This window comes from Erinaceus europaeus, chromosome 18 (assembly GCF_950295315.1).
Source record: "Erinaceus europaeus chromosome 18, mEriEur2.1, whole genome shotgun sequence".
Classification (NCBI taxonomy): Eukaryota; Metazoa; Chordata; class Mammalia; order Eulipotyphla; family Erinaceidae; genus Erinaceus; species Erinaceus europaeus.
In genome coordinates, this window is record NC_080179.1 from 3,818,313 (window position 1) to 3,845,272 (window position 26,960).

A 26,960-nucleotide genomic window follows, 5' to 3' on the forward strand; every position below is an offset into this window, starting at 1 on the left:
AGGAAGGCCTTCTGGAATGTCCGGGTGTGCCCCCACCCCCTTCTGTCTGCCTCCGGTCCTCAGTGACGGGGGCAGCGCCAGACTGCTGTGAACGCAGGGCTTCCTTTGAGCTGTTCTCGCCAGTGTGTCAACAAAGCCACCCGCCGCCCGCCCGCCCGTTGCAACACAGAAGCTTCAGCTTCAGTTTCCAGCCCTCCACGTGGGGGGCGGGGCCGCGGGCTGAGCGCTCCGGAGGGAGGGGGCGCGCCCAGGGAACAGCCGCCCCCGATTGGCCGAGCGCGGCGGGCGCTGGCGCTGATTGGTGGAGACGCAAGAAGGCGGGGACGCGGCCGAGACCTTTTCTGCCCGCAGCTGCTTTCGCTTTGCAGCGGGGCGGCGGCGGCCACCTGTCACCCCGAGGGCACCGGGCGGCTGGGAGCGGCACCCGGCGGGCGCGCGGTGAGTGGGCGGCGGGGCAGCGCCTGCGGGCGGGCGGGCGGGTGCCCGGGGTGGGGCGGGGTGGGGGCGCCAGCCGGCGGGGCCCCCTTTGCAGCGCGGCCCTGCACCCCGTCATCCCGGAAGAGAGGAGTCCTGAGCCTCCGCGGTGCTGTGCTCGGTGGCACTTCGGCCCTCTGCAACTTGTGCTCGGCTGGTAAAGAGAGCTCGAGAAATAGAATTTCCAGCCAGAAAGCCCTGCAGCGACTCCTCCTCCCTTTAGCCTTGCTTTCCCCTGCACCTCCCCAACCAGCTTGCTTTTTTTTTTTCTTTCTTTCTTTCTTTCTTTCTTTTTTTTGCAGAATTCTCTATTGACCTGGGCCATCTCGCCCCGAGTGCTGACACAGACTTTTGCACCCTGCGCATGCAAACCCAACGATCTTCTACACGGTGCTGCGTGTAGCTCCTGCTTGGGTTGAATTGAATCCTCAGCCCCTTTGCTGGGGCCTAAGTGGACAGACAGGTCAGTAAATGCCCGTGCAAAGAAGTGCACCGAGTGCACGACTTTGGAATCTGTGTTATGTGTCTGTTTAAGGGTGGAGGAACTTGAGGGGTTCTTGGAATAGAATGTGATATTTAATTCCTGCAAGCCTCCTGGCCTCAAACACAGCACTAGTCTTTTCTTTAAAAAAAAAATAATAATAATAAGTCTGGTAAGCCCCAAGGAGTTTGAGAGTAGAGAAGTGTTTGAATTGTTGATCGTGCCTTGGATATTTATCTAAGTTGGAAAGATACTTTTTTTGGGAGCAGAAATGAGAATTGAGCTCCACCGTAATCCGGTATGCAGCGGTACCTTAAGGGACACAGAACTCAGACTTTTCACACGGCGGTGTGTTGCCTTGTATTTCTGATTCAGTCTTCGGCATCCTCGATTTTCATTCCTCAAGCTGTTATTTATTGTGTTTCAGATTTGGTGCTGGAACCTTGCACATGTGCTGCACATGCCTTTTATTTGATACAGAAAGGGGGTGGGGTAGAGAGCATAATGGTTATGCAAAGAGACTCTCCTGTCGGAGGCTCCCACCCTAGTTCAGTTCCCTGCACCACCATAAACCAGAGCTGAGCAGTGCTCTGGTTGAAGCAGAAGAAAGAGGAGGAGGAGGAGGAGTGAGAAGGAAGATGTGAAAGAGGGGAAGAAGGAGGGAAGGGGAAAGGAAGGGGAGGAAAAAGAAGAAAGAAAAAAAAAAGAGGTGTTTTACTGTAGCAAGTCTCCATTGGTCATGGGCTCTACTGTGGTATTTCTACCTAGTGCAGGGACTTGAACCCAGGCACTCCAATGTGATGAATTTGTGTCCTGCTATCTGAGCTATCCTCTGCCCCCCCCCCCCAAAAAAAAAAACCCTATTTTTGAATGTGTGCTGCATATGGAGCAGTGTGCCGGGAGCAGAGGATGTTTATACAAAAGGTATGTTTCCTGCGAATTTGTACTTCCAATGTATCTGGAAGACATCATCAGGCTTTATGAAAGACAGGCCGGGAATTCTCGAGGGCGCAGGTGTGTTGAGCAGCATGGCAGAGGGAGTTCAGCTTCCTCTGGGACGTGGCAGGCAGGCTGATGGGTGAAATGAGGTTTGCACCTAGTTTGGAATCCCGGTCAGCACTTGGGCAGAAGTTTGTGGAACATTGCTTCTCATGGTAAATGGCAGTTGAGGTAGTGCAAAACCACACACACACACACACACACACACACACACACACACACACACACGGGGGGGGGGGGGGAAGACTTTAACCAATGAGTCTTCTTTAAAGATGGGTAAAAATTGAGATGGAAGTGCAAAGCGCAGGGACCGGCGTGAGGATCCCGGTTCGAGCCCCCGGCTCCCCACCTGCAGGGGAGTCACTTCACAGGCGGTGAAGCAGGTCTGCAGGTGTCTGTCTTTCTCTCCCCCTCTCTGTCTTCCCCTCCTCTCTCCATTTCTCTCTGTCCTCTCCAACAACGAACGACATCAACAATAACAATAATAACCACAGCAATAAAACAAGGCCAACAAAAGTGGGGGGAAGTGGCCTCCAGGAGCAGTGGATTCATGGTGCAGGCACTGAGCCCCAGCAATAACCCTGGAGGCAAAAAACAAAAATTGGGGCTGGGTAGGAACAAGTGTAGGAACGGAAACTGCATGTGTAGCAAGCAGGACGGTGCAGGTTTGGATAGTGGATCTCAGAGGAAGGGTTCAGGCTTACAGCCGAGACTTGAGCTGGGTAATGAGGGGCAGCGCTGCTGCCCCTGCACGGGTAGCAGATTCTGTGAAGAGATGACATGAACTCTGTGTGTGTGTGACGGTGAGTCTATTGGGCTCTTGTCCTTGGCCTGTCCTGCCACCTAGTCATGCCGGTGGGAGGAGCTGCCTGGGGTCAGCTGTTTAGACTGGGGCTCCCTTGCTGGCTGACAGGCCACAGTTTGAGCAAACCTGAGGGGCAGGGTAGGGGGAAGAATCACAGATTTGCAATCTTCTGAAATGCAGGCACATACATTGAAAATGGAAAAATCCGAGAGGGGTAGGGTAGCGTAATGGTTATATAGAAAGACCTTCCTGCCTGAGGCACCAAAGATCCCAAGTTTAAACTCCAGTACCACCAGAAGCTGGAGTTTAGCATTGCTAAAGAGAGAGAGAGAGGGAGGGAGAACGAGAACGAGAACGAGAAAGAGAAAGAGAAAGAGAAAGGAATTAAAAGGAGTATGCCAGTAGGAGGGATGTGGGTCCATCTTCATTGTCATCTGTGATGATACGGGATGTATATGTCCCCACCACCACCAGAGGGCTCCCTCTCCTGGGAAGAAGCCGGCGGCGGAGCCCTCACGACTTCACCCCTGCACTGTGTGCCCCACAGTCCGTGTGCACACAATTCCCCCTGCCCTGCTGAAGATCCCAAGCAGAGCCCTTCCTCAGAGGCCTAGTGGGACAAGATTAACTTCTTTCTTGCCGTCTTTTCCCCTTCCTTCATCCCCCTCTTCCTCCCTCCCCCTCCCTCCTACTCTCTCTCTCTCTGTGTTCCTTCCTTTCTTTTTGTATCAGAAACAGAAAGTAATCAAAATAAAGAAAATGTGTGAGCGAGTCAGATCGTGGTAAATGATTTGGAGGAAGATACAGCTGAGAAAAAGAATAGTTTCTTTCCAAGCGAGTGATGGTGTCAGTTTAGATAAGGTGACTAGAGAAACCTTTGCTGATGTGTTGACAGTTGAGTGAAAAAAAAAAGATCTAAAGATGAGTTTCCTGGAAAAAGAAAAGTATCTGTTAGCCCCTCAAACTCAATAAAAGTTAGGCTTTGTAATATACACATCATTAAATGACATACTGCAGAGACAGATTATGTTTTAGAGTAAGAAAAATACTTTGGGAGCTGGGCGGTAGCACAGCGGGTTAAGCACACGTGGCATGAAGTGCAAGGGCCAGACTAAGGATCCCGGTTTGAGCCCCCGGCTCCCCACCTGCAGGGGCGTCGTTTCACGGGTGGTGAAGCAGGTCTGCAGGTGTCTGTCTTTCTTTCCCCCTCTCTGTCTTTCTCTCCTCTCTCCATTTCTCTCTGTCCTATCCAACAACAATGATGACATCAGTAACAACAACAATAACTACAACAATAAAACAACAAGGACAACAAAGTATTTCAAAGAAGCAGAGTCCAGGGACTGGCAGGTATTTCTTTTGGTAGAGCATCTTTTTTTTTTTTAAATTTTTTATTTAAGAAAGGATTAGTGAACAAAAACATAAGGTAGGAGGGGTACAACTCCACACAATTCCCCCCACCCAATCCCCATAACCCACTCCCTCCCCTGATAGCTTTCCCATTCTCTATTCCTCTGGGAGCATGAACCCAGGGTCGTTGAGGGTTGCAGAAGGTGGAAGGCCTGGCTTCTGTAATTGCTTCCCCGCTGAACATGGGCGTTGACTGGTCGGTCCATACTCCCGGTCTGCCTCTCTCTTTCCCTAGTAAGGTGGGTCTCTGGGGAAGCAGAGCTCCGGGACACATTGGTGGGATCTTCAGTCCAGGGAAGCCTGGCCGGCATCCTGGTGGCATCTGGAACCTGGTGACTGAAAAGAGAGTTAACATACGAAGCCAAACAAATTGTTGAGCAATCATGGACCCAAAGGTTGGAATTTGGTAGACCATCTTCTGCGCAGATCCCTGGGTTCAAGACCGGGCATCACATTGAAGCAATGCTGTAGCTTCCCTCTCTGTGTGTGTTTCTTCCTCTCTCATCTTTCTTTCTTTTTAATATGTATTTATTCCCTTTTGTTGCCTTGTTGTTTTATTGTTGTAGTTATTATTGATGCCATTGTTGTTGGACAGGACAGAGAGAAATGGAGAGAGGAGGGGGAAGACAGAGAGGGGGAGAGAAAGACAGACACCTGCAGACCTGCTTCACCGCCTGTGAAGCGACTCCCCTGCAGGTGGGGAGCCGGGGACTCGAACCCTATCCGTACACCGGTCCTTGCGCTTCACACCATGTCTCTCTCATCTTTCTTTCTCCCGCCCTAGAGTAAAGAATGAAAAGTTGGTTCTGGGAGATCACTGAGCAGCGTTAGAATGGGTGTTAAGCCTCTGGTGCAGCACTCTACGGAATCCGTGCTGAAGCGAAGCAGGATGTTACATGTTTTTCCGAGCCGCGAGCTTCTGTTTCTGTTCATGGGTCCTGATCTGTTTGCCTCTAGGATGTCGCAGTGGTATGAGCTTCAGCAGCTTGACTCCAAATTCCTGGAGCAGGTTCACCAGCTCTATGATGACAGTTTTCCCATGGAGATCAGACAGTACCTTGCACAGTGGCTAGAAAAGCAAGATTGGTAAGTGGGGACTCACCTGACAGGAAGAAGCCTCTGATTGCTGGGGAAGGGACTTGGAGCCACATTGACTAGAAGATCAGTCTCATCACTGAGCACTGGGGTGTGGTGCAATGTGCTGATGTTTTTGGTGGTGTGTCTTTATAAAGTTAAATGCATTGGTCATTAAGCACTTAAATGTGATGGGTTCAATGGAATCATATTCCTGAAACTTTGGTCAAGTTAAATAACTGACATCAGTTCTTTTCCATGTTAGAATTCCAGCTACAGAACAAAATCAATTAAAAGAAATGGTTAAAGCTAAGGAGGTGACAGACCACTCTCAGATGGTTTTGTTCATATGTGGACTCTAGATCACCGAAACACATAAACTGGAAGGGGAAAAAAAAAGAGAAATCATAGTCTCTCTAAGATTTTGAGAGACTTCTGGCGGTTAGAGGCTGGGAGAGCAGAACGTTGGTGGTGGGTGTGGTATGGAACTATGCCCCTGTAGTTTTTATTATTATTATTGTTGTTATTGTTATTGTTGTTGTTGCTATTGTTATTATTATAGTTATTACTGTTATTATTTTTGTTATTGTTATTATTGTTATATTATTATTATTATTATTATTATTATTATTATTATTATTATTCTTTTGCCTCCAGGGTTATTGCTAGGGCTCTGTGCGGGCACCGAAAATCTACTGCTCCTGGTAGCCATTTCCCCCCATTTTATCTGACAGGACAGAGAGAGATTGAGAGGGGAGGGGAAGGTAGAGAGGGAAAGGAAAATAGACAGCTGCAGCCCTGCTTCAGTGCTCTCGAAGCTTCCCCCCTGCATGTGGGGGGCAGGGGCTTAAACCTGGATCCTCGTGCTTAGTGATATGTGTGCTTAACCAGCTGTGCCACTGCCCAGCCCTCTAGTAAAGTTTTTTTTTTTTAAAAAAAAAGAACACAAAATTATGATAAAATATAGTTTATAAAGGGTCAGGTGGTGGTGCACCTGGTTAAGCGCACACATTGCAGTGTGCAAGGTCCCGGGTTCAAGTCCCTGGTCCCCACCTGCAGGGAGAAAACTTCACAAGTGGTGACGTAGGGCTGTAGGTGTCTCTCTGTCTCTCTCCTTCTCTCTGTCTCCCCTCCCTCTCAATTTCTCTGTATCTAATAATAAAAATAAATAAAATTATTTTAAAAGCATAGATTGTAAATGTGAATATAACAAAGACATAGCTGTTAAATTTGCTTGCCAACTACAGACTCTTAAAAGAAGCTGAAAATATCTGTCACAGAAACAGAAGGCCTCTGTTGACCCTTCTGCTTCGGAGGCGATGACCATAAGCAGGTTCGTGCGTGAACTCAGAGCTCTAGAGTGTCTGTGCTGGCTGTACATGACAAGTATTCTTCAAGCTGCTGCTAGAAGAAGCATCAGTTTCAAATGAAGGAACTTAAACCTAAGAAAACACTTAAAATTAACCGTAATAGGGAGTCGGGCTGTAGCTCAATGGGTTAAACGCAGGTGGCGCAAAGCACAAGGACCTGTGTAAGGATCCCGGTTCGAGCCCCCGGCTCCCCACCTGCAGGGGAGTCGCTTCACAGGCGGTGAAGCAGGTCTGCAGGTGTCTTGTCTTTCTCTCCCCCTCTCTGTCTTCCCCTCCTCTCTCCATTTCTCTCTGTCCTATCCAATAATAACAACATCAATAACTGCAACAATAAAAACAACAAGGGCAACAAAAGAGAATCAATAAATAAATATTTTAAAAATTAACCGTAGTAATTGCTGTAAGGGAAATGGCACTGGCTCTGTCTGTTTAAAATGCTGTCTAACAGGATTGGTATCAATCTTAAACCCAGGGAGCACGCCGCCAATGACGTCTCATTTGCCACCATCCGTTTTCATGACCTCTTATCACAGCTGGACGATCAGTACAGCCGTTTTTCCTTGGAAAATAACTTCTTGTTGCAACACAACATACGGAAAAGCAAACGTAATCTTCAGGTATGACCTGGCTTTTTGCTTTGTAATTAAAATGTCCCAATTTAATTTGTATAAGAGGTTTGTTGTCCCCATTCAGTAAGTAAACAGAAACTGTATTTAGAAAAGGTACAGAGACTATCAATAAACTGTCTTTATCCTGATCCCCTCCTGCAGGGGGAAGCTTTATCAGCAATGGGGTAGGATTTGCTTTATCCATATATAGTATTTCTCTCTCTCTCTCTCCCCACCTCACCTCATTTCCCCTCTCCCTAAGACAGACAGACAGACACACACACGCACGCACACACGCACGCGCACGCGCACACACATACACACACACACACACACACACACACACACACTAAGCTAGCTCTATATGATTAATTCAATTGAGCATAAGTAACATCAGCTATCATTTTCTAGATATTTGATAAACTTTCAGCTTTAAGGGTGTGTCGTCTGTGAGGTCTCAGTAGTCCTGAGGGAAATGTGATGGTATGACCTTGCTTTCCTAAAAGTTGCCAGTGTTTAAATACAGAAAATGTGGCTGATTGTAAGTAAGACCAGAGAGCAGTGGTAACATGGTAAAGCTCAAAAAAAATGAGTGCATTCTAAGTCCTTGGCATAGAGAAGAAGAAGTTCAGACAGGTGTGACTTTCCTGATGCCCGACAGTGAGTTTGTGAACTGAAACTAAACCCCTTACCATTGAAGCTGCTGGTGGACTCTTGAGAGAGAAAGGCTAGAGCAATCCAGCCTTAGCAAATGGGCTTTTCCAGTTTTACTTCTCCAAAGATCTTCTCGGGTTGCCATATGCCAGATAACGTATTTATTTTTGTATTATGGAAATTTTCTCTTTTAATGATTTCTCTGTTTCACACAACACAACCAAATTATTCAACTTACAGAATTGCATGCTTCCACTGTCCCTTAGTGAATGTGTCTATGACCTTTAATTCAAGAGACTGGGCAGGGAAGTCCAATTGACTTTATAGAAATTTAACCCCAGTAGACTTTGCTGGAATGTACTTGTTAGAAAGAGCCCCAGCTACAGTGTCTTGAAAAGTGTCTTGAAAACTTTTATTTTATTTTATTTATTATTGGCTAGAGACAGAGAGAAATTGAAAGAGGCAGGGGAGAGAGAAAGACAGATACCTGCAGCCTTGCTTCACCACTTTCCCCCAGTAGGTGGGGACCAGGTGCTTGAACCCAGGTCCTTGTACACTGTAGTGTATGCACTTAACTAGGAGTGCCACTACCTGGCCCAGGTATCTTGAAAACCTGTCCTGAGAGGGAAATAGAAAGACTGAGGAGACTCTTACTAGTCTAATTCAAAGAAGACGAGCACATGTGTTAATTGAGGAATGTTCTAGATAATGTTGGTATCATTTACCTTCTCTTAGAATCCTAGCAGAAGAAAATTGTCATCAGGAACAAACAAGCCATATATGAAGATAGTTTTGCTTTTTAAATTTATTTAATAATGATTGACAAGACCATAGAATGAGAGGAGCACAATTCCACAAAATTCCCACCACCAGAGTTTCCTGTCTCATCCCCTCCATTGGAATGTTTCCTGTTCTTTATCCCTCTGAGATTATGGCCCAAACATCTTTATGGGGAGCAGAAGGTGGAAGGCCTGGCTTCTGTAATTGCGTTTCCACTGGACATGAGCTTTGACAGGTGGATCCATACCCCCAATCTGTTTCAAAGATAGTTGTTTTTTTAAAACCATAAAATAATTTATATGCTTTCATTTGAAGTAGTTTTCCCCTTAATTTGTGAAAGGGATATTTTGATGTTGCCATGAATTGCTTATATATGATTTAATGAGTGTGCAATGATATAAATAAATTCCTATGCATGGATATTCTGTTATAGATATCTACCACAGTTTAAACATTCTGAAATTTAGTTTCTATTATTCTGACAACCTGCGTTTAGGATAATTTTCAGGAGGACCCAATACTGATGTCTATGATCATCTGTAACTGCCTGAAGGAAGAGAGGAAGATTCTGGAAAATGCCCAGAGATTTAATCAGGTAATTTATTTTTTTTGAAAACTTCATTTTTTTAGTTTCTTAATTTATTTATTATTAGTTAGATGGGAGTGGACAATGGTGGGGGGAGAGACAGAGAGACACCTGCAGCCCTGCTTCGCCACTCGTGAAGCTTTCCCCCTGCAGGTGGGGACCAGGGGCTTGAACCTGGGTCCTTGTGCCCTGTGATGTGTGCATTTAATCAGGTGCACCACTGCCTGGCCCAATCAGGTACTTTTTATTCTGACTGAACACCAAAATACGAAATCGAATATTTATCTATTCATTCTACAAATATTATGGAGGCCCTGTTGAAGGCAGTAGTGAATAGCTTACTGACTTTATAACCTAGAAGACAGGAAGGTCAGAGAGGCTTGTATAGTCCCAGGCTTTAACAAAGAACTCTGAAGGGAGAGAGACACACGTATCTTTTCAAGATAATGACACCAGTGAAGCGTGGTTCTGTGCTAGACGGCAGTGGAGGGTGGGGTTGTCTCTGTAGATCAAAGGCCAGGAAACTTCTCAGGTCTTGGGACAGGAAAGCAAGCAGGTGGCACTTGGATAGTTCTTAAAGCAGTTCAGGTTAGAGAAAAGAGATGCCTACATTTTCCAGGGCCTCTTGAGATGACTTTTTTTTTCTTGTTGACGCTCCTCAGGAAAGAGTGTAGGTAGTCTGGAGGTCTGGGAGGGAGGAGGGAGGAGTGGATTTGACTCTGGAGCCAAACCGGTGAGTACATCTGCCCCAGGAACCGATGACTGTGGACCACATCCGTGTCTTTACAGGCTCAGTCCGGAAACATTCAGAACACGGTGATGTTAGACAAGCAGAAAGAACTGGACTGCAAAGTCAGGAATGTGAAAGAAAAAGTCATGGTGAGCGCTGAAATATATGCATTTTGACTTCTTGGAGAGGGAAGAAAAAGTTAATGGTGAGCGTTGAAATATATGCATGTATCCTTTGACTTCTTGTAGAGGAAGAAAGGTTTATTTTTGTTGTTCTAGTATAGCTGTAGGAAGTGCCTTTACCCTTTTAAATAGTCGAGAAGAAAAGATTCATTGAAATCCCAGATCGCGAGTAAACAAACTAGTGAGTAAATAGATTCAACCTCAAGACAAAGGGTTTTATCCTTTTCTTCCTCACCAGCTCAGGCAATACCTACTGACTTTCTCTGTTGCGTAACTAGATGTTACTGTTCTAAGTAGGCCTTCCTGTCCACACCTCTGAAATCAAAGGATTCTGGGTTTGCTCAGGGCCCTTGATAAACAAGGTACATCTTACTCATCTGATCCTGAGACTTGCGGGGGGGAGAACAAAAACAATTTGTTGGGAAAGAAATGCAACACACATCTGATTGGAATAAAAAATCCTCAATCATTTAAAAATAAAGCATAGTCAATTTATAGATAAGCAGAGGGTTGCTTTGGGAACCCTGGATAAGTTCACACCTGTCTGGGGAGGGGGCCGTTGAGAGGTCTTGCTTCATAGAAGGCCTGTGTCTACCTCTAAGTCTTCCACTTCCAGGGCATGATCCCCCTGGGTCTTTAAATCACACTAGCCTGACTGGGACTTCATGCTACAGACAGTGACTTTCCAGATTCTTTTTTCTCCAGATCCTTTTCTTTTTTCCTCCAGGGTTATCCCTGGGGCTCAGTGTCTGCACTACGAATCCACTGCTCCTGGAGGCCATTTTTTCAATTTTTTTGGATACGTCAGAGAGAACTTGAAAGGGGAAGGGAAGACAGAGAGGGGGAGAGGAAGATAGACACCTGCAGACCTGCTTCACCGCCTGTGAAGTGACTCCCCTGCAGGTGGGGAGCCGGGGGCTCGAACCGGAATCCTTGAACCAGTCCTTGAGCTTCTTAACTGTGTGCACTTAACCCAGTGCACCACTGCCCAGCCCCCGAGACTTAAGATTCTTCAGAGCAGCTTTACCCTGCATCCTCTTAGACTAACACTTACTAAAGTAAAAAAAAAAAAAAAAAAAAAACACATGCCTGACAGAAACGGTTTTCTTTTCCACTAAAAGTTACTGTATACTTACTAATAAGATAAAAGTTACAGCATCTACATAATCAGATCTAGGAAATGCATTGAAGCTGTTGAGAGAGCAGGCTTGTTTTCCATGGTTTTCTGGGTCCTAGAGAAGCGGTTACCTGTTCCCTTGGGTTTCGGGAAACTAATGAATAGGCGGAAAAAACAACCACATTTCTCTCTTCATTTGTAGTGTATAGAACAGGAAATCAAGACCCTTGAAGATCTGCAAGATGAATTTGACTTTAAGTGCAAAACCTTGCAGAACAGAGGTAAGATGAAAGTCAGAGCAGTGTCCGCCCTCTGTGGTTTGTCCCATGAATGCTAACTACTAGTAAATACTTGGTGATGCTCACTTGTTAGTCTCGGGCTTGCAGATGACCCGGGACAGACTTTCTTAGTCTCAGGACTGTTGGCATATTGAGCCAGATGAAGGGGGGTGGGGTGGGGGTTGTGTTTGCATTACAGGATGCTGACTGGTACCGCTGATTTATACACACCAGGTGGCAGTGGGCTACCCGCCAGATTCCAGTGGTGACAAGTGAAACTCTTGGAGACACAAATCTCCCCCTCTGAGTAGCTTCTGATGAGGCGCTATTTACTCACTTGATGCGCCTAGCCCACTGATCGAGGGGCAGGTGTACGTGGTTCCTTGGTCCTAAAACTCGGAGTGTTCTCAGTCCAGCTTCATGGGCCCATTGTAAAGTGATTTCACTCAAGCTAGTTGTCGGCTGTTATTAATGACGAGACGGCAACAGAAAATAGCTCCAAGTATGTTGTGTCGGGCATGGAGGACCCTGCTGTCCTGGGGAGGATGCTGTGGTGACTCTGGAGGGATCACTCCTGTCCTGGGAGTGAAAGTGTAAGGGAAAAGGGGCCTCTGCTCCTCCTCCTAGTCGTGTTTCCTTTTCAAAACTATACATTTGCTTTCTGTAAATTTTTTTTCAGGATTTTGAGTTTTGTCACTTATATTCCTTTCGTTAATGAACTGGCAGAGACTGAAGAGCTAGACAGTGTTGTTTCCAATGGGCACGGGTCACTGAGAACAAGGACTCTGTGGAGCTGGGTGGTGGTGTACCTGCTTGAGTGTCACCATGCACAAAGACCTAGGTTCGAGCCCTTGGTCCCCATCTGCAGAGGGGAAGCTTCATGATTGGTGAAGCAGTGTTGCAGGAACCCCCCCCCCCCGTCTCTCTCCCTTTCCTCCTCCTGTCCTCCTCCTCTTCTCAATTTCACTATGTTCTGTCTAACTGAATAAATAATTTAAAAAAGAAGGACTTTCTCATTTTATTGCTTTTATTTTTTATATTTATTTATTTTCCCTTTTGTTGCCCTTGTTGCTTTTGTTGTTGTTGTAGATATTATTGTTGTCATTGATGTCATCGTTGTTGGATAGGACAGAGAGAAATGGAGAGAGGAGGGGAAGACAGAGAGGGGGAGAGAAAGACAGACACCTGCAGACCTGCTTCACTGTGAAGTGACTCCCCTGCAGGTGGGGAGCCGGGGGCTCGAACTGGGATCCTTGCGCTTTGCGCCACATGCGCTTAACCCGCTGCTCTACTGCCCGACTCCCTTTTTAAAATTTTTTTCATTTGCACACTGTAGCATGTACACTCTGTTAGGTGTGTCCCCACCCGCCCACCCCAAGGACTTTGTTTCTATTTACTTCTACATATGTTGGTTTTCACACTTAGGACAGTTTTCTTGCTTTGCTCAGTAAAATTGCAAAAGGCATTATGTGGAAAACTGGTAAATGTTATGCATGTACAGACTATTGTATTTATTGTCAAATACAAAACATTAATTCCCCAATAAAGGGGAAAAAAAGAAAAACAAAAAAATTTGAAAAGGGCTCTTTGTTGTCCTATTGCAAGATAGCATTTGGATTGTATTTTGTCTAAATGTAACTCTTGCATTTTTGTATTCTGGGGTTTTTCTTATAGTTGTATTTATCTCATATCTCTCCCAATTGACAGAATTGGAAACCAATGGTGTAGCAAAGAATGACCAGAAAGAAGAACAGATGCTGAAACAGAAGATGTATTTAATGCTTGACAGCAAAAGAAAGGTGATGATTTACTTCCGGAATAGTGTGCTCTTTTTGTCACAGATTATAAATAATGAACATATAGTTTAGAGGACAAATTACCTGTAAAACCACTTGGTTCAGAGTGCCAGGTGAGAATCAAAGACACACACACTTTCTTTGTGGCAGTAGCGCAGCAGGTTAAGTGCAGGCGGCACAAAGCAGAAGGGCTGGAGTAAGTGTCCCGGTTCGAGCCCCCGGCTCCCCACCTGCAGGGGAGTCGCTTCACAGGCGGTGAAGCAGGTCTGCAGGTGTCTGTCTTTCTCTCCCCCTCTCTGTCTTCCCCTCCTCTCTCCATTTCTCTCTGTCCTGTCCAAAAACAACAACAGCTATAACAACAATAACAACCGCAACAAGGGCAACAAAATGGAAAAAGTAGCCTCCAGGAGCAGTGGATTCATAGTGCAGGCCCCAGTGGTAACCCTGAAGGCAAAAACCAAACAAACAAACGAACAAAAAGAGCCCCATGGGGGGGGGGGGGGTCGGGCAGTAGCGCAGCGGGTTAAGCGCAGGTGGCGCAAAGCGCAAGGACCAGCGTTAGGATCCCGGTTCAGCCCCCGGCTCCCCACCTGCAGGGGAGTCGCTTCACAGGCGGTGAAGCAGGTCTGCAGGTGTCTGTCTTTCTCTCCCCCTCTCTGTCTTCCCCTCCTCTCTCCATTTCTCTCTGTCCTGTCCAAAAACAACAACAGCTATAACAACAATAACAACCGCAACAAGGGCAACAAAATGGAAAAAGTAGCCTCCAGGAGCAGTGGATTCATAGTGCAGGCCCCAGTGGTAACCCTGAAGGCAAAAACCAAACAAACAAACGAACAAAAAGAGCCCCATGGGGGGGGGGGGGTCGGGCGGTAGCGCAGCGGGTTAAGCGCAGGTGGCGCAAAGCGCAAGGACCAGCGTTAGGATCCCGGTTCAGCCCCCGGCTCCCCACCTGCAGGGGAGTCGCTTCACAGGCGGTGAAGCAGGTCTGCAGGTGTCTGTCTTTCTCTCCCCCACTCTGTCTTCCCCTCCTCTCTCCATTTCTCTCTGTCCTATCCAACAACAAACGACATCAACAACAACAATAATAACCACAATAAAGGCTACAACAACAAGGGCAACAGAAAGGGGGGGTGGAAAAGCCTCTAGGAGCAGTGAGGCAGTGAGCCCCAGCAATAACCCTGGAGGCAAAAAAAAAAGGGGCCAGATGGTGGCACACCTAGTTAAGCACATACATTACAGTGTACAAGGTCCTAGGTTCAAACCCCTGGTCCCCGTCTGCAAGGGGAAAGCTTCATGAGTGGTGAAGCAGGTCTGCAGGTGTCTCTCTGTCTCTCTCCTTCTCTATCTCTCTCCCCTCTTAATTTCTCTCTGTCTCTATCCAATAATAAATAAATAAATAAAATATTTTTTAAAAAAGAGCCCCATGATTAAAGGTGAATTTCACTGCAGTGCGTCTCTTTTTTAGGAAGTAGTTCACAAAATAATAGACCTGCTGAATGCCACGGAGCTGACCCAGAATGCCCTGATCAACGATGAGCTGGTGGAGTGGAAGCGGAGACAGCAGAGCGCCTGCATTGGAGGCCCTCCCAACGCCTGCCTCGACCAGCTGCAGTACTGGTAAGACCACCCACGGACTTGAACGTGGACATTCACACTGTGTTCACTGAATGGGAATGGGTGGGTCCTGTCAGCTTTCGGGCTTAGAGTTTGATGCGGTCAAACTCCTTCTTGCTAGAACTCTGGCCTCTGGTGAATCGCGCTGAGCACACCTACTGCCACGCTTGGTCCTGGCCGGCTTGGCTGGGACCTCTCCTGGGTCTTGATGTACGTGGGGTGTGTCGCTCGGTGACGCACTTGCTAAGTGAGTACCAGCAGGGTCGCCATGTACACTTAGCACCTGGAATCCTAATATTCTGCTTACTCTTTTTTAAAAAAATTAAAAATAGTTTATTTACTGCTTTATGAGAGTGGGAGAAATCAGGCTTATTTTATTTATTTTTTTTTACCAGAGCATTGATCAATTTTGGCTCATGGTAGTGCGGAGAACTGAACCTGGGACTTCGGAGCCTCAGGTGTGAGAATCTCCTTGCATAACCGTGATGCTGTCCACCCCCACCCTAGAGTGAGAGACCTCAGAGCACGGCTCTGTTCCACTGTATTTAGCACTGGGAGCCAAGCCAAGCTGGTGTTTGAAAGTCCTGTCTTCTGCCTGCTGAATAGGGAACATTTTCTTTAAAACAGTGTTACTCATACAGAGGAGATAGCATAACGGTCGTGCAGAAGACCTCAGGTCCCCAGGTTTAATCCACCAGTCCGCCGTAAGGCAGACCTGTACAATACTCTGGCAAAAATAAAGTACAATAATAACAATGGGGCAGGGGTAGATAGCATAATGGTTATGTAAACAGACTCTTGTGCCTGAGGCTAGCAAGTCCCAGGTTCAGTCCCCTGCACCATCATAAGCCAGAGCTCAGCAGTGCTCTGGTAAAAAATAAATAAATAAATAAGGGGCCTGAATAAATAAAGAAGGTGGCGCACCTGGTTGAGCGCACATCTTACGGTGCACAAGGACCCGGGTTCGAGCCCCCAGTCCCCACCTGCAGGGGGAAAACTTCACGAGGGGTGAAGCAGGGCTGCAGGTGTCTCTCTATCTCTCTCCCTCTCTGTCTCCCCTTTCGCCTCGATTTCTGGCTGTCTCTATCCAATAAATAAAGATAATAAAAAAATAAAATAAATATAAGACAATTTAACCTGAGGCACTTTTCAGTCTTACATGAAATCATTGTTCCCGTCATTTAACTATTTGATCACCCAACCCATCAACATCACTAAGTGTTGTGAGCCAAAAACTGGGCATGGACTAGCATTGGTCTTGACCTGAAGAGCCGTCAGTGTGGAGGTGGGGGACAGACAGGGAGATGGTTCTGGGCAGGCAAAGGTTGCCAGTGCTGAAACAGCTCTGCTGAGTTCTGTGGAGGAAGGTAGATAGAGTCGCGGGGAAAGGGTTTGGGAGGAAGAGAGCGAGAGCATCCTGGGTTTGTATGTGTGGATGGAGGGAGGTGGGGGACGGCGTGTGGGTGGAGGCACCAAGAGGAGAGACCAGGCAGTGAAGGAAAAGATTTTATTCCTTTTAAAAACTATTTATTAAATATTAAATTTTGTTGCCCTTGTTGTTTTATTGTTGTAGTATTGTTGTTGTTATTGATGTTGTTGGATAGGACAGAGAGAAATAGAGAGAGGAGGGGAAGACGCAGAGGGGGAGAGAAAGACAGACACCTGCAGACCTGCTTCACCGCCTGTGAAGCGACCCCCCTGCAGGTGGGGAGCCGGGGGCTGAAATGGGATCCTTACGCAGGTCCTTGTGCTTTGTGGCACCTGCGCTTAACCCGCTGCACTACTGCCCGACTCCTAAAGATTTTCTTTTTAAAAATGTTTATTAATGGGGGGCCAAGCGGTAGCTCACCGGGTTAAGTGTGAAGCTCAAGGATCCTGGTTCAAGCCCCCTTGCTCCCCACCTGCAGGGGAGTCGCTTCATAAGCAGTGAAGCAGGTCTGCAGATGTCTGTCTTTCTCTCCCTCTCTATCTTGCCCTCCTCTCTTGATTTTTCTCTGTCTTATCAAAAAAAAAAAACTTAAAAAAAATGGCCACAGGAGCAGTGGATTCATCATGCAGGCACTGAGCCCCAGTGATAACCCTGGAGGCAAAAAAAAATATTATTTGTGATTTAATAATGATTAACAAGATTGTAAGATAAAAGGGGTACAATTCAGCACAGTTCCCACCACCAGAGTCCCATGTCCCATTCCCTCCATTGGAAGCTTCCCTATTCTTGATCCCTCTGGGAGTACAGACCAAAATCATTATTTTTTAAGTCCAATTCTTTATTATTTTCTTTTAAACCAAATTTCTTCATGTGGTACAGAAGATGGAAGGTCTGACTTCTGTAATTCTTTGCTGGACATGGATATTGGCAAGTGGATCCATCCCCCCAGCCTGTTTCTGAGTTTCCCTAGTGGGGGAGGGCTCTGGGGAGGGGAGGTTCCAGGACATACTTGCTGGGCTAGCGTGGGGGTGTCTCTTCCCAGGCTCATACTCTCTGGGTTAGAGAGAACTCGACCAGAGCCAGCCTGGGCTGCTACTCAGTCAGCGATGTCAGGGAGATGACTCAGGAACCAAACATGTGGCAGTGAGGCAATGCAATTCCTTTATTGATCAGAGAGCCAAGGCTTTTAAAGGGCAGACCTGGAAGTGGCAAGTTGGAAATGGAAATGGCTAGGAAAGGGGCGGAGAAAGGCCAAAGGGGGCTGGGAAGGTAGGAACTTCCTTAGCAACTGTTGTGAGGGTTTTAACTGGTAGGATTAATATTACCCAGCAGGCAGGGAGGGTCTTGAGGGTAGAAAGAAGATAGATCAAAGGAATGGAATGGGTGGGGAATCTTTCAGGCAAAACAATTATTATGTAGATAGGCCATAGTATCAGGAATGCAGGGTGGAGCAGGGGGAGCTGGCTTAATGTTTTAAGGAATGCCAGGCTCCTGGAGGCAGAAAAATGCAGGGTGCTTTGTGAGGCTCCTCACAATTTCCCGACATCTCCCCCTTTCCTTTTATCTTATGGCCATAGTATCAGGAATGCAGGGTGCTTTGTGAGGCAGGGAGTCTGATAAGATGGGGCAAACCTTTGGGGTTACTCCTGTTCCTCTTTGCTCAACCTCTCGGTAGAGAGAGAGAGAGACTGACAGGATAGACAAACTCCTCAGGTCAAGCCCTGCCAGGCTCTACCACATCCTCACAATTTCCCGACACACACTGGTGAGGTTGTCTGCCCAGAGAACTCAGGATGGCATCATGGAAGCACCTGCAACTTGGTGGCTGAAAGGCCATTAGATATAAAGCAGGACAAAGTGTTTAGTAAACAGGGACCCAAAGGAAAGAATAGAGCAGCTGAAACTAGGGGTCTTCCTGTGGGAAGAAGCTAGGAGTCTATTTTACGTGTGCTCCTGACTTTAGTCATTTTTGCCTGAGCCTGACAGCTGATATGCACGTGGGCTAAAAGTCTTGTTTGGGGTGTCAGAGTTGAGAACAGGACCAGAGAGCTGGATAAGGACAAGGTTTTCTTCTGTCATAAGTCCAGACAAGTGACAAGACACTCTTTAGCCTGACTTGGATGGGCCCACACTCCACCGTCGTCGGTTTGCTTCAGGAAGGATGAACCTGGAACCTGCCACTTGGCTTTAGGCTTCGCATGTCTTGTCTTCTTTCTCCTCTCCCCCAGCCCCTGCCCCAGACTTGACGGCCTTTCTATGCTCATCATTGCTGTCTTGATCGAAAGCATTCGGGGCTCCTGGCTGTCTCCCACCTCGCCTCTGAGAGTGTCTACCTTGATGTCCTGGCCTCTAGCCTGCTCCTTTCTCTGTTTGTTTTTTTTTTCTGCCTCCAGGATTGTTGCTGGGGCTTGTGCCAACACTACAAATCTACTGCTCCTGGAGGCTATTTTTTCCCCATTTTGTTGCCCTTGTTGTGGTTGTTATTGTTGTTATAGCTGTTGTTATTGTTGGATAGGACAGAGAGAAATGGAGAGAGGAAGGGAAGACAGAGAGGGGGAGAGAAAGACAGACACCTGCAGACCTGCTTCACCGCCTGTGAAGCGACTCCCCTGCAGGTGGGGAGCTGGGGACTCGAACCGGGATCCTTACGCCGGCCCTTGCACTTTGCACCACCTGCACTTAACCCGCTGCGCTACTGCCCAGCCCCTCTCTGTAGTTTTTTTTTTCTTTTTTAAAAAGATTATTTATTTATTTATTTATTTATTTATTTATTTATTTATTGCTTAGAGACAGCCAGAAATTGAGAAGGGAGGGAGAGATAGAGGAGAGAGACAGAGAGACACCTGCAGCCCTACTTCTCCACTTGTGAAGCTGTCCCCTGCAGGCGGGGACTAGGGGCTTGAACCCGGGTCCTTGAGTACTGTAACATGTGCGCTTAACCCGCTGCACCACCACTCGGCCCCTCTCTGTGGTTTTAAAGCTACAGATCCTGGGAACCTTGTCCCGGTCCATCCTCCCCTCAGCCCATCTCAGCGGCACGTAGAGCTTTCTAACCAGAGCTGTAATCATTGAGCTCGTACTAGTGTTTTCTCTCCAAATAACTTAACACCAAGGCTCACCTTGGTTTGATCTCCCTGAAGCAGAGAGTACAAGCACAGAGGTGAGAGGGGGTGTGTTTGTTGTCAAACCACTTGGCTTCCACGATTGGCCGTCCCGATTGGTGTCTGTCTGATGGAGACCCCGTGCCTTGCACCTCCCCAGGTTCACCACGGTTGCAGAGAGTCTGCAGCAGGTCCGACAGCAGCTGAAGAAGCTCGAGGAGCTGGAGCAGAAATACACCTTCGAGCAGGACCCCATCACCAAGAACAAGCAGGTGTTATGGGAGCGGACCGTCAGCCTCTTCCAGCAGCTCATTCAGAGGTAACCACCCGGAGACCTGGTCCCACCCGCCGTATTTTACCCTGAGGAAAAGTTCACAGGAGTTTGGTCCTTTGGGAGGTTTCCTGAGCTACTTGCGTTTTTCTTATCCACAGTTGGCTTTTCTGAAGTTCTTTGTTTATGCTGATGGCAAAGCCACCAATATTACTCACAGGTCACTTTACTTTCTTTCCTTCATTCCTTCCTTCCTTTCTTCCCTCCTTCCTTCTTTCTTTCTTTCTTTCTTTCTTTCTTTCTTTCTTTCTTTCTTTCTTTCTTTCTTTCTTTCCATTTTTGCCTCGAAGGTTATCTCTGGGGCTCAGTGCCTGCACTACAATTCCACTGCTCCTGTAACCTTTTTTGTTATTATTTTTTCTCTTTGCATAGGACAGAGAGAGAAAAGGGAGGGAAGGCAGACAGGGAGAGACACCTGCAGCCCTGCTTCACCACTTGTGAAATGACCCCCCTGCTGTTGGGGAGCCAGGGACTCGAACCAGGATTCTTGCATGGGTCCTTACACTTCGTACTATGTGCACTAAGCCTGATGTGTTACTGCCTGGACCCTCATTTTTCTTTTTTTCTTTTAATTTTTTCCCTTTATTGGGGGATTCATGCATTTTTTAATTATCTTTATTTATTTGATAGAGACAGCCAGAAATTGAGTGGGAATGGGGAGTATAGAGAGGGAGAGAGACAGAGAGACACCTACAGCCCTGCTTCACCACTTGTGAGGCTTTCCCCCTGCAGGTGGGGACTGGGGACTCAAACCCAGGTCTTTTTGCGCATTGTAACATGTGCGCTCAACCAGGTGCGCCACCACCCGGCCCCGGGTGATTAATGTTTGACATTCAACAGTAAATACAGTAGTTTGTACATGCAGAACATTTCTCAATTTTCCACACAATACAACCCCCACTAGGTCCTCTGCCATCCTTTTCCAGGACCTGCACCCTCCCCACCCACCCCAGAGTCTTTACTTTGGTGCAATACACCAACTCCAGTTCAGGTTCTACTTGTGTTTTCTCTTCTGATCTTGTTTTTCTACTTCTGTCTGAGAGTGAGATCATCCCATATTCATCTTTCTGTTTCTGACTTATTTCACTTAACATGATTATAAATAAATATTTTTTTAAAAAAGTATCTTTGAGACCTATAGCTAATGTTGAAATAAGAATAGCTAAATGCTGGATTTTTGAAAAATCTCAAAAGATATTGACTTCATAGGATGGGGAGAGTGGGAGTCCATTTGACTTTTTTCTTTTTTTTAATGAAAATTGATGTTTGGAAATGTTTGCTAGTTAATATCACTAAGCAATTTGACTAAAAGAGAAATTTTCCAAAACACACGAATATATTCAATTAAAAAATATGAAGTGTTAAGTATTAGTTATTTTTAAAATGTGAAATATGAAGAAATAGGAAGTTCAATTGTTAACTATAGGAATTTTTTTCTTTGTCTTTTCTAAATCGTAATAGAGCTGACATACACATTTTTCTGATGGACAGCATAATGGTCTGATATGTGCATATGTCACGAAAAGACCGCTCAGTCAGTCTAGTAGCAGATGTGTTTTTTTAAAAATAATTTTAATATTTATTTACTTTCCCTTTTGCTACCCTTGTTGTTTTATTGTCGTAGTTATTATTGTTATCGATGTCATTGATGTTGGAGAGGACAGAGAGAAATGGGGAGAGGAGGGGAAGACAGAAAGGGGGAGAGAAAGACACCTGCAGACCTGCTTCACCACTTGTGAAGCGACTCCCCTGCAGGTGGGGAGCCAGGGGCTCGAACACGGATCCTTATGCCGGTCTTTGTGCTTTACGCCACGTGTGCTTAACCCGCTGCACTACCGCTTGACTCCCTTTTTATTTGATTTTTTTAAATTAAAATTTTTTTTTTGCCTCCAGGGTTATTGCTGGGGCTTGGTTCCTGCAGTAAGAATCCACTGCTTCTGGAGGCTATTTTTTCCCCTTTTGTTGCCTTTGTTGTTTTTCATTTTTTTTTTGTAGGTATTATTGTTGCTATTGTTGTTGTTATTGATGTCATTGTTGTTGGATAGGACAGAGAGAAATGGAGAGAGGAGGGGAAGACAGAGAGGAGGAGAGAAAGATAGACACACCTGCAGACCTGCTTCACCGCCTGTGAAGCGACTCCCCTGCAGGTGGGGAGCCGGGGGCTCGAACCCGGATCCTTATGCTGGTCCTTTCGCTTTGCCCCATGTGTGCTTAACCCTCTTCACCACTATCTGACTTCCGACGTTAAGCTTTCTTTACAAACTCAAAACCATGACATTTTTATTCAAGATGTTAGAATAGTTCATATTATTTTATAACTTTTAACTCCCCCTTCAGCAAAAATAATTTTTCATTGCCTCAACCTTAACAAAAATGCTGACTTGTACTCTGCTTAATATTTGCAGTTCTTTCGTCGTGGAAAGACAGCCCTGCATGCCGACCCATCCTCAGAGGCCCTTAGTCTTGAAGACTGGGGTGCAGTTCACGGTGAAGTTAAGGTAATGCAGCAAAGGGGTGACTCTAGTCACAGAGTTCTCGGCTGGTTGCACCGTTAACACCCTGATTTCCTTTACCATATTGTTGCACTGGGTGCTTTAGACAAAGTAATTTAGTGAGTCAGGCAGTGGTGCACCTGGTTAAGCCCACATATCACGGTGTGCAAGGACCCGGGTTCAAGTCCCTGGTCCCCACCTGCAGGGGAAAGCTTCACCAGTAGTGAAGCAGGGCTGCAGGTGTCTCTCTGCCTCTTCCTCTTTTTTTTTTTTTTTTTTGGCCTCAACGGCTATCGCTGGGACTTAGTGCTGACACTACTAATCCACTGCTCCTGGAGGCTATTTTTTCCTTTTGTTGATATTGTTGTTTATTGGTTTTGTAGTTATTATTGTTCTTATTGCTGTCGTTGATGTTGGATAGGACAGAGAGAAATGCAGAGAGGGAGAGAAAGACAGACACCTGCAGACCTGCTTCACCGCCTGTGAAGCGACTCCCCTGCAGGTGGGGAGCTGGGGGCTCGAACTGGGATCCTTATGCCGGTCCTTGTGCTTTGCACCACCTGCGCTTAACCCGCTGCGCCACCGCTTGCCCCCCTGCCTCTCCTCCTTTCTGTCTTCCTCTCAATTTCTGTCTCTATCCAATAATAAATAAATAAGAATACTTTAAAAAATAAATTTAAAAAATCTTTTAAAACAAAGAGAAAGTAATTGTGCAATAAACATGTCATGTGAGTTGAATTTTTATTTAGAATGTCAGAGAGTCTATCGTATTCAAAGTAGAAATATATCCGGTATATCTGTGCGGACTCATGCCTCTATTTTTTTTTTCAATTGTAAGCTTAGTGCACATTGATGATAAAAAGGAATTTAAAATTGATTTAAAATTGCAGAACTAGGTATGGTAAGGACGTGGAGCTTCCAGAAACCTTGTCCCCTCTTGAGTGTAAACGGAGCCTCATGTCCCCCCCCCAAACAGTATAGAAAGTGTGTAAGTGTGGATTTATAGCATACATTTTTCTGGACTATGGATTCAAGCTCACATCAGATTTCCAAAGTTATCTCTAAATATCTGTAGATCACTGTATTAAACACCTAATATCTGTCCTCCCAGAATTTTGTCTGTGTCTCTGTCAGTATATAAACAACTGTATTACATGAGTATGTTTTCACATGTAGACCTACAGAAATATAATACACACAATTCCATTTTTAAAAAATATTTATTTTATTTATTCCCTTTTGTTGCCCTTGTTGTTTTACTGTTGTACTTATTATTAATGTCGTTGTTGTTGGATAGGACAGAGAGAAATGGAGAGAGGAGGGGAAGACAGAGAGGAGGAGAGAAAGACAGACACCTGCAGACCTGCTTCACCGCCTGTGAAGCGACTCCCCTGCAGGTGGGGAGCCGGGGGCTCGAACCGGGATCCTTACGCAGGTCCTTGTGCTTTGCGCCACCTGCGCTTAACCCGCTGCGCTACTGCAGACTCCCCATGATTCCATTTTTTAAGAAGCCAACGCATGTCCGAATATTGCTTTACAGCCTGTTGCTCTCCTTGCTAGTGAACTCCGAGCGGCTTCCTGGATCACTGTCCTGCTCTTTCGCTGTTTATTCGTCCCTCCTTAGCTAGTCCTTTTCCTCCCTGACAAGCAGCTAGACTCTGAGGCACTGCCCTTGGTTCACAGCTGGCCGGGTGCTGCTGCCCTGGCTGCAGTGCTGAGTGCCCAGTGCCCCACACGAACACCTGCAGGGCCCTACACTCTCAGCTGGGAGGGTACCTGGACAAGTAGCCCCAGCCCCCCACTCCTCCACGCAGGGGAGACCCATGAGGGCGGCGCTCCCGGACCCCCAGCCAGTCCTCCTGCCTCTTTTTGTTCCTTGCCGGTAGCCACATGCCAGCGTGTTACAGATGTGCTCTGCTTCCTGATAAGAGGTCGCCGCCCTTTTATTCTCTTCCAACAGGACAGACACTGATGAGCAGCTACAAGGAGTAGTGACCTGGAATGTTTGCTTTATTTTTGAATGAAATTTTTTTCTTACCTTTACGTATTTATCGGATAGAGACAGCCAGAAATTAAGTGGGAAGGGGGTGATAGAGGGACAGCCCTGCTTCACCATTCACAAAGCTTTCCCCCTGCAGGTGGGGACCGGGTGGTCTGCTTTATTTTTGGCCACATGTAACTGACTAAAAATATAAATATTGGAGCCTGGGCGGTAGTGCAGCACAGGCTAAGCGCAGGTGGCAGAAAGCACAAGGACCGGCGTAAGGATCCAGGTTCGAGCCCCCGGCTCCCCACCTGCAGGGGAGTCGCTTCACAGGTGGTGAAGCAGGTCTGCAGGTGTCTGTCTTTCTCTCCCCCTCTCTGTCTTCCCCTCCTCTCTCCATTCCTCTCTGTCCTATCCAACAACAACAGCAATAACAATAACATCAGCAAGGATAACAAAACATGTTGTGTAAGCACCAAGCCCCAGCGGTAACCATGGAGACAAAGAAAAAAAACATATATATATATGTTGGTTAAGGTTATGGAGAGAACTGGGTACCTTCGGTCACTTTTGCTGGAAATGGAAAATCAGTGTGCTCTCCACTGGAATTTTATGTTATAGTTTGGTCCCAACTATTCCACTGGAAGGAATCAATCATACAAATATACTTCAAAAAAAATTAGACTTGTAAGGATATCATTGTCTTTGTTGATGATAACCAAAAACTGGGGCGGGGGACAGGGAAACAGAACTGTTGCCCAGAAGGAAACTGGGCAAAATAAAGGATTTGTAATAGGTTACTTTTCAAAATAAAGGATTTGTAATAGGTCACTTTTCAAAGTAAAGAATCTGCAATAGATTACTTTACTTTTCAAAAGTAACTGTGGCTTTTCTTCTTTCTTTCCAGACTGTTGGTGAAGTTGCAAGAACTGAACTATAACTTGAAAGTCAAAGTTCTGTTTGATAAGTAAGTCCCCCTCCAAACTGCCTGAGGCGCATGGAATACCGTGATGCTGGTTGCGGCCACCTGGAGGACAGATGGTGCCCGCGGCCACGGCCGCGGCCGGACTGATGCAGATGGGCGTCTCGCAGGAGGCGGCTGCTGTCAGCGTGCCCGTGCTTTTCAGTTTCTAGCTGTCAGCGAGCTAATAATAAGTTCCCATAATGCACATGGATTTGTATTGATCAGATTTTGAAGCAGAGAGGGGCCGGGTGGTGGCGCACCTGGTTAAGCACACATAGTACGAAGCGCAAGGACCTGTGCAAGGATCCGGGTTCAAGCCTCCAATCCTCACCTGCAGTGGGGATGCTTCACAGGTGGCAAAGCAGGTCGGCAGGTATTTCTCTCTATCTGTCGTCTCCTCCTCTCTCATTTTCTCTCTGTCCTATCAAAAAATAATAATAATAAAAAAAGGCTACCAGGACCAGTGGATTCATAGAGCCCCAGTGATAACCCTGGAGGCAAAAAAAAAAAAAAAAAAAAGATTTTGAAGCAGATTGACTTGGTATACTATACTGCCTTCCTTCCGGGCACACCAGGGCCATTCAGACAGGTGACGGCCTACCATACCGTGGGTGGGGCTGTGTCTGGAGTGAGATTGGCATGAGGGGTCCTCTTGGAAGGCTGCTGCATTCAACCATCTTTTCTGTTTTGTTGCCCTTATTGTTTATCGTTGTTTTTATTATTGTTGTTGTTGATGTCATTGTTGTGGGATAGGATAGAGAGAAATGGAGAGAGATGGGGAAGACAGAGGGGGAAGAGAAAGACAGACACCTGCAGACCTGCTTCACCGCCTGTGAAGCGACTCCCCTGCAGGTGGGGAGCTGGGGGCTCGAACCGGGATCCTTATGCTGGTCCTTGTGCTTCACACCACGTGCGCTTAACCCGCTGTGCTACCATCATTTATATTTTTAGTCAGTTACATGTGACTAAAAATAAAACAGACCACCCGGTCCCCATCCTGCAGGGGGAAAGCTTTGCGAGTGGTGAAGCAGGGCTGCATGTGTCTCTCTGTCTCTCTATCACCCCCTCCCCACTTAATTTCTGGCTGTCTCTATCCAATAAATAAATAAAGAAAATAACAAAATTTTAGAAAAGAAAAAAAAAAAGGCCGCTGGGAGCATTGGATTCATAGTGCCGAGTCCAAGCCCCAGCAGTAACCCTGGTGGTAATAAGAAAAATAAAAAAAGATTTTAAAAAATAGCAGAGAATAGAAACAAAATGGGGCCGGGTAGTGGTGCACCTGCTTGAGAGCACAAGGACCCAGGTTCCAGCCCCCAGTCCCCGCCTGCAGGGGGAAAGCTTTGCGAGTGGTGACGCAGGGCTGCAGGTGTGTCTCTGTCTCTCTCGCTTCCTTCTTGATTTCTGGCTGTCTCTATCCAGTAAATAAAGATAATTTAAAAATTAAAAAATAACCAGCAAAACAGAATTGACATAGAGTAAGATCATCACATGGGAAGCTTTGCAATAGTCGCACAGCCCACTCTGCTGAATGCAGTGCTTGGTACAGCGCTTCCCACAAAGTAATTGCTCAGTAAACAACAGTGTGGTCACTCCATTTTCTGAAGTCGTGCTAAAGACCCTTTGTCCCATTGACTAGCTTCCTCCTCACGATCATTGCACCGTGCCGGCAGCCCCCGCCTCAGTTGAGAAGTGTGCAGCCCA

At 46.5% G+C, this 26,960-nt stretch overlaps 1 protein-coding gene across 1 annotated transcript in view; it reads left to right on the forward strand.

Annotated features, from left to right (window-relative positions):
* Positions 1–746: 746 nt before the first annotated feature.
* The window catches only part of STAT1 (signal transducer and activator of transcription 1), a 55,117-nt gene continuing 28,903 nt past the window's right edge, over positions 747–26,960 (forward strand). Inside the window, exons 1-11 of the mRNA XM_060177554.1 lie at positions 747–937; positions 5,127–5,255; positions 7,086–7,230; positions 9,152–9,250; positions 10,031–10,120; positions 11,473–11,551; positions 13,256–13,347; positions 14,810–14,961; positions 19,649–19,807; positions 22,225–22,317; positions 25,203–25,262. Of these exons, the coding sequence (XP_060033537.1) occupies positions 5,128–5,255; positions 7,086–7,230; positions 9,152–9,250; positions 10,031–10,120; positions 11,473–11,551; positions 13,256–13,347; positions 14,810–14,961; positions 19,649–19,807; positions 22,225–22,317; positions 25,203–25,262 (1,097 nt within the window). The 5' untranslated portion in view covers positions 747–937; position 5,127. The remainder of the gene's footprint in view (positions 938–5,126; positions 5,256–7,085; positions 7,231–9,151; positions 9,251–10,030; positions 10,121–11,472; positions 11,552–13,255; positions 13,348–14,809; positions 14,962–19,648; positions 19,808–22,224; positions 22,318–25,202; positions 25,263–26,960) is intronic.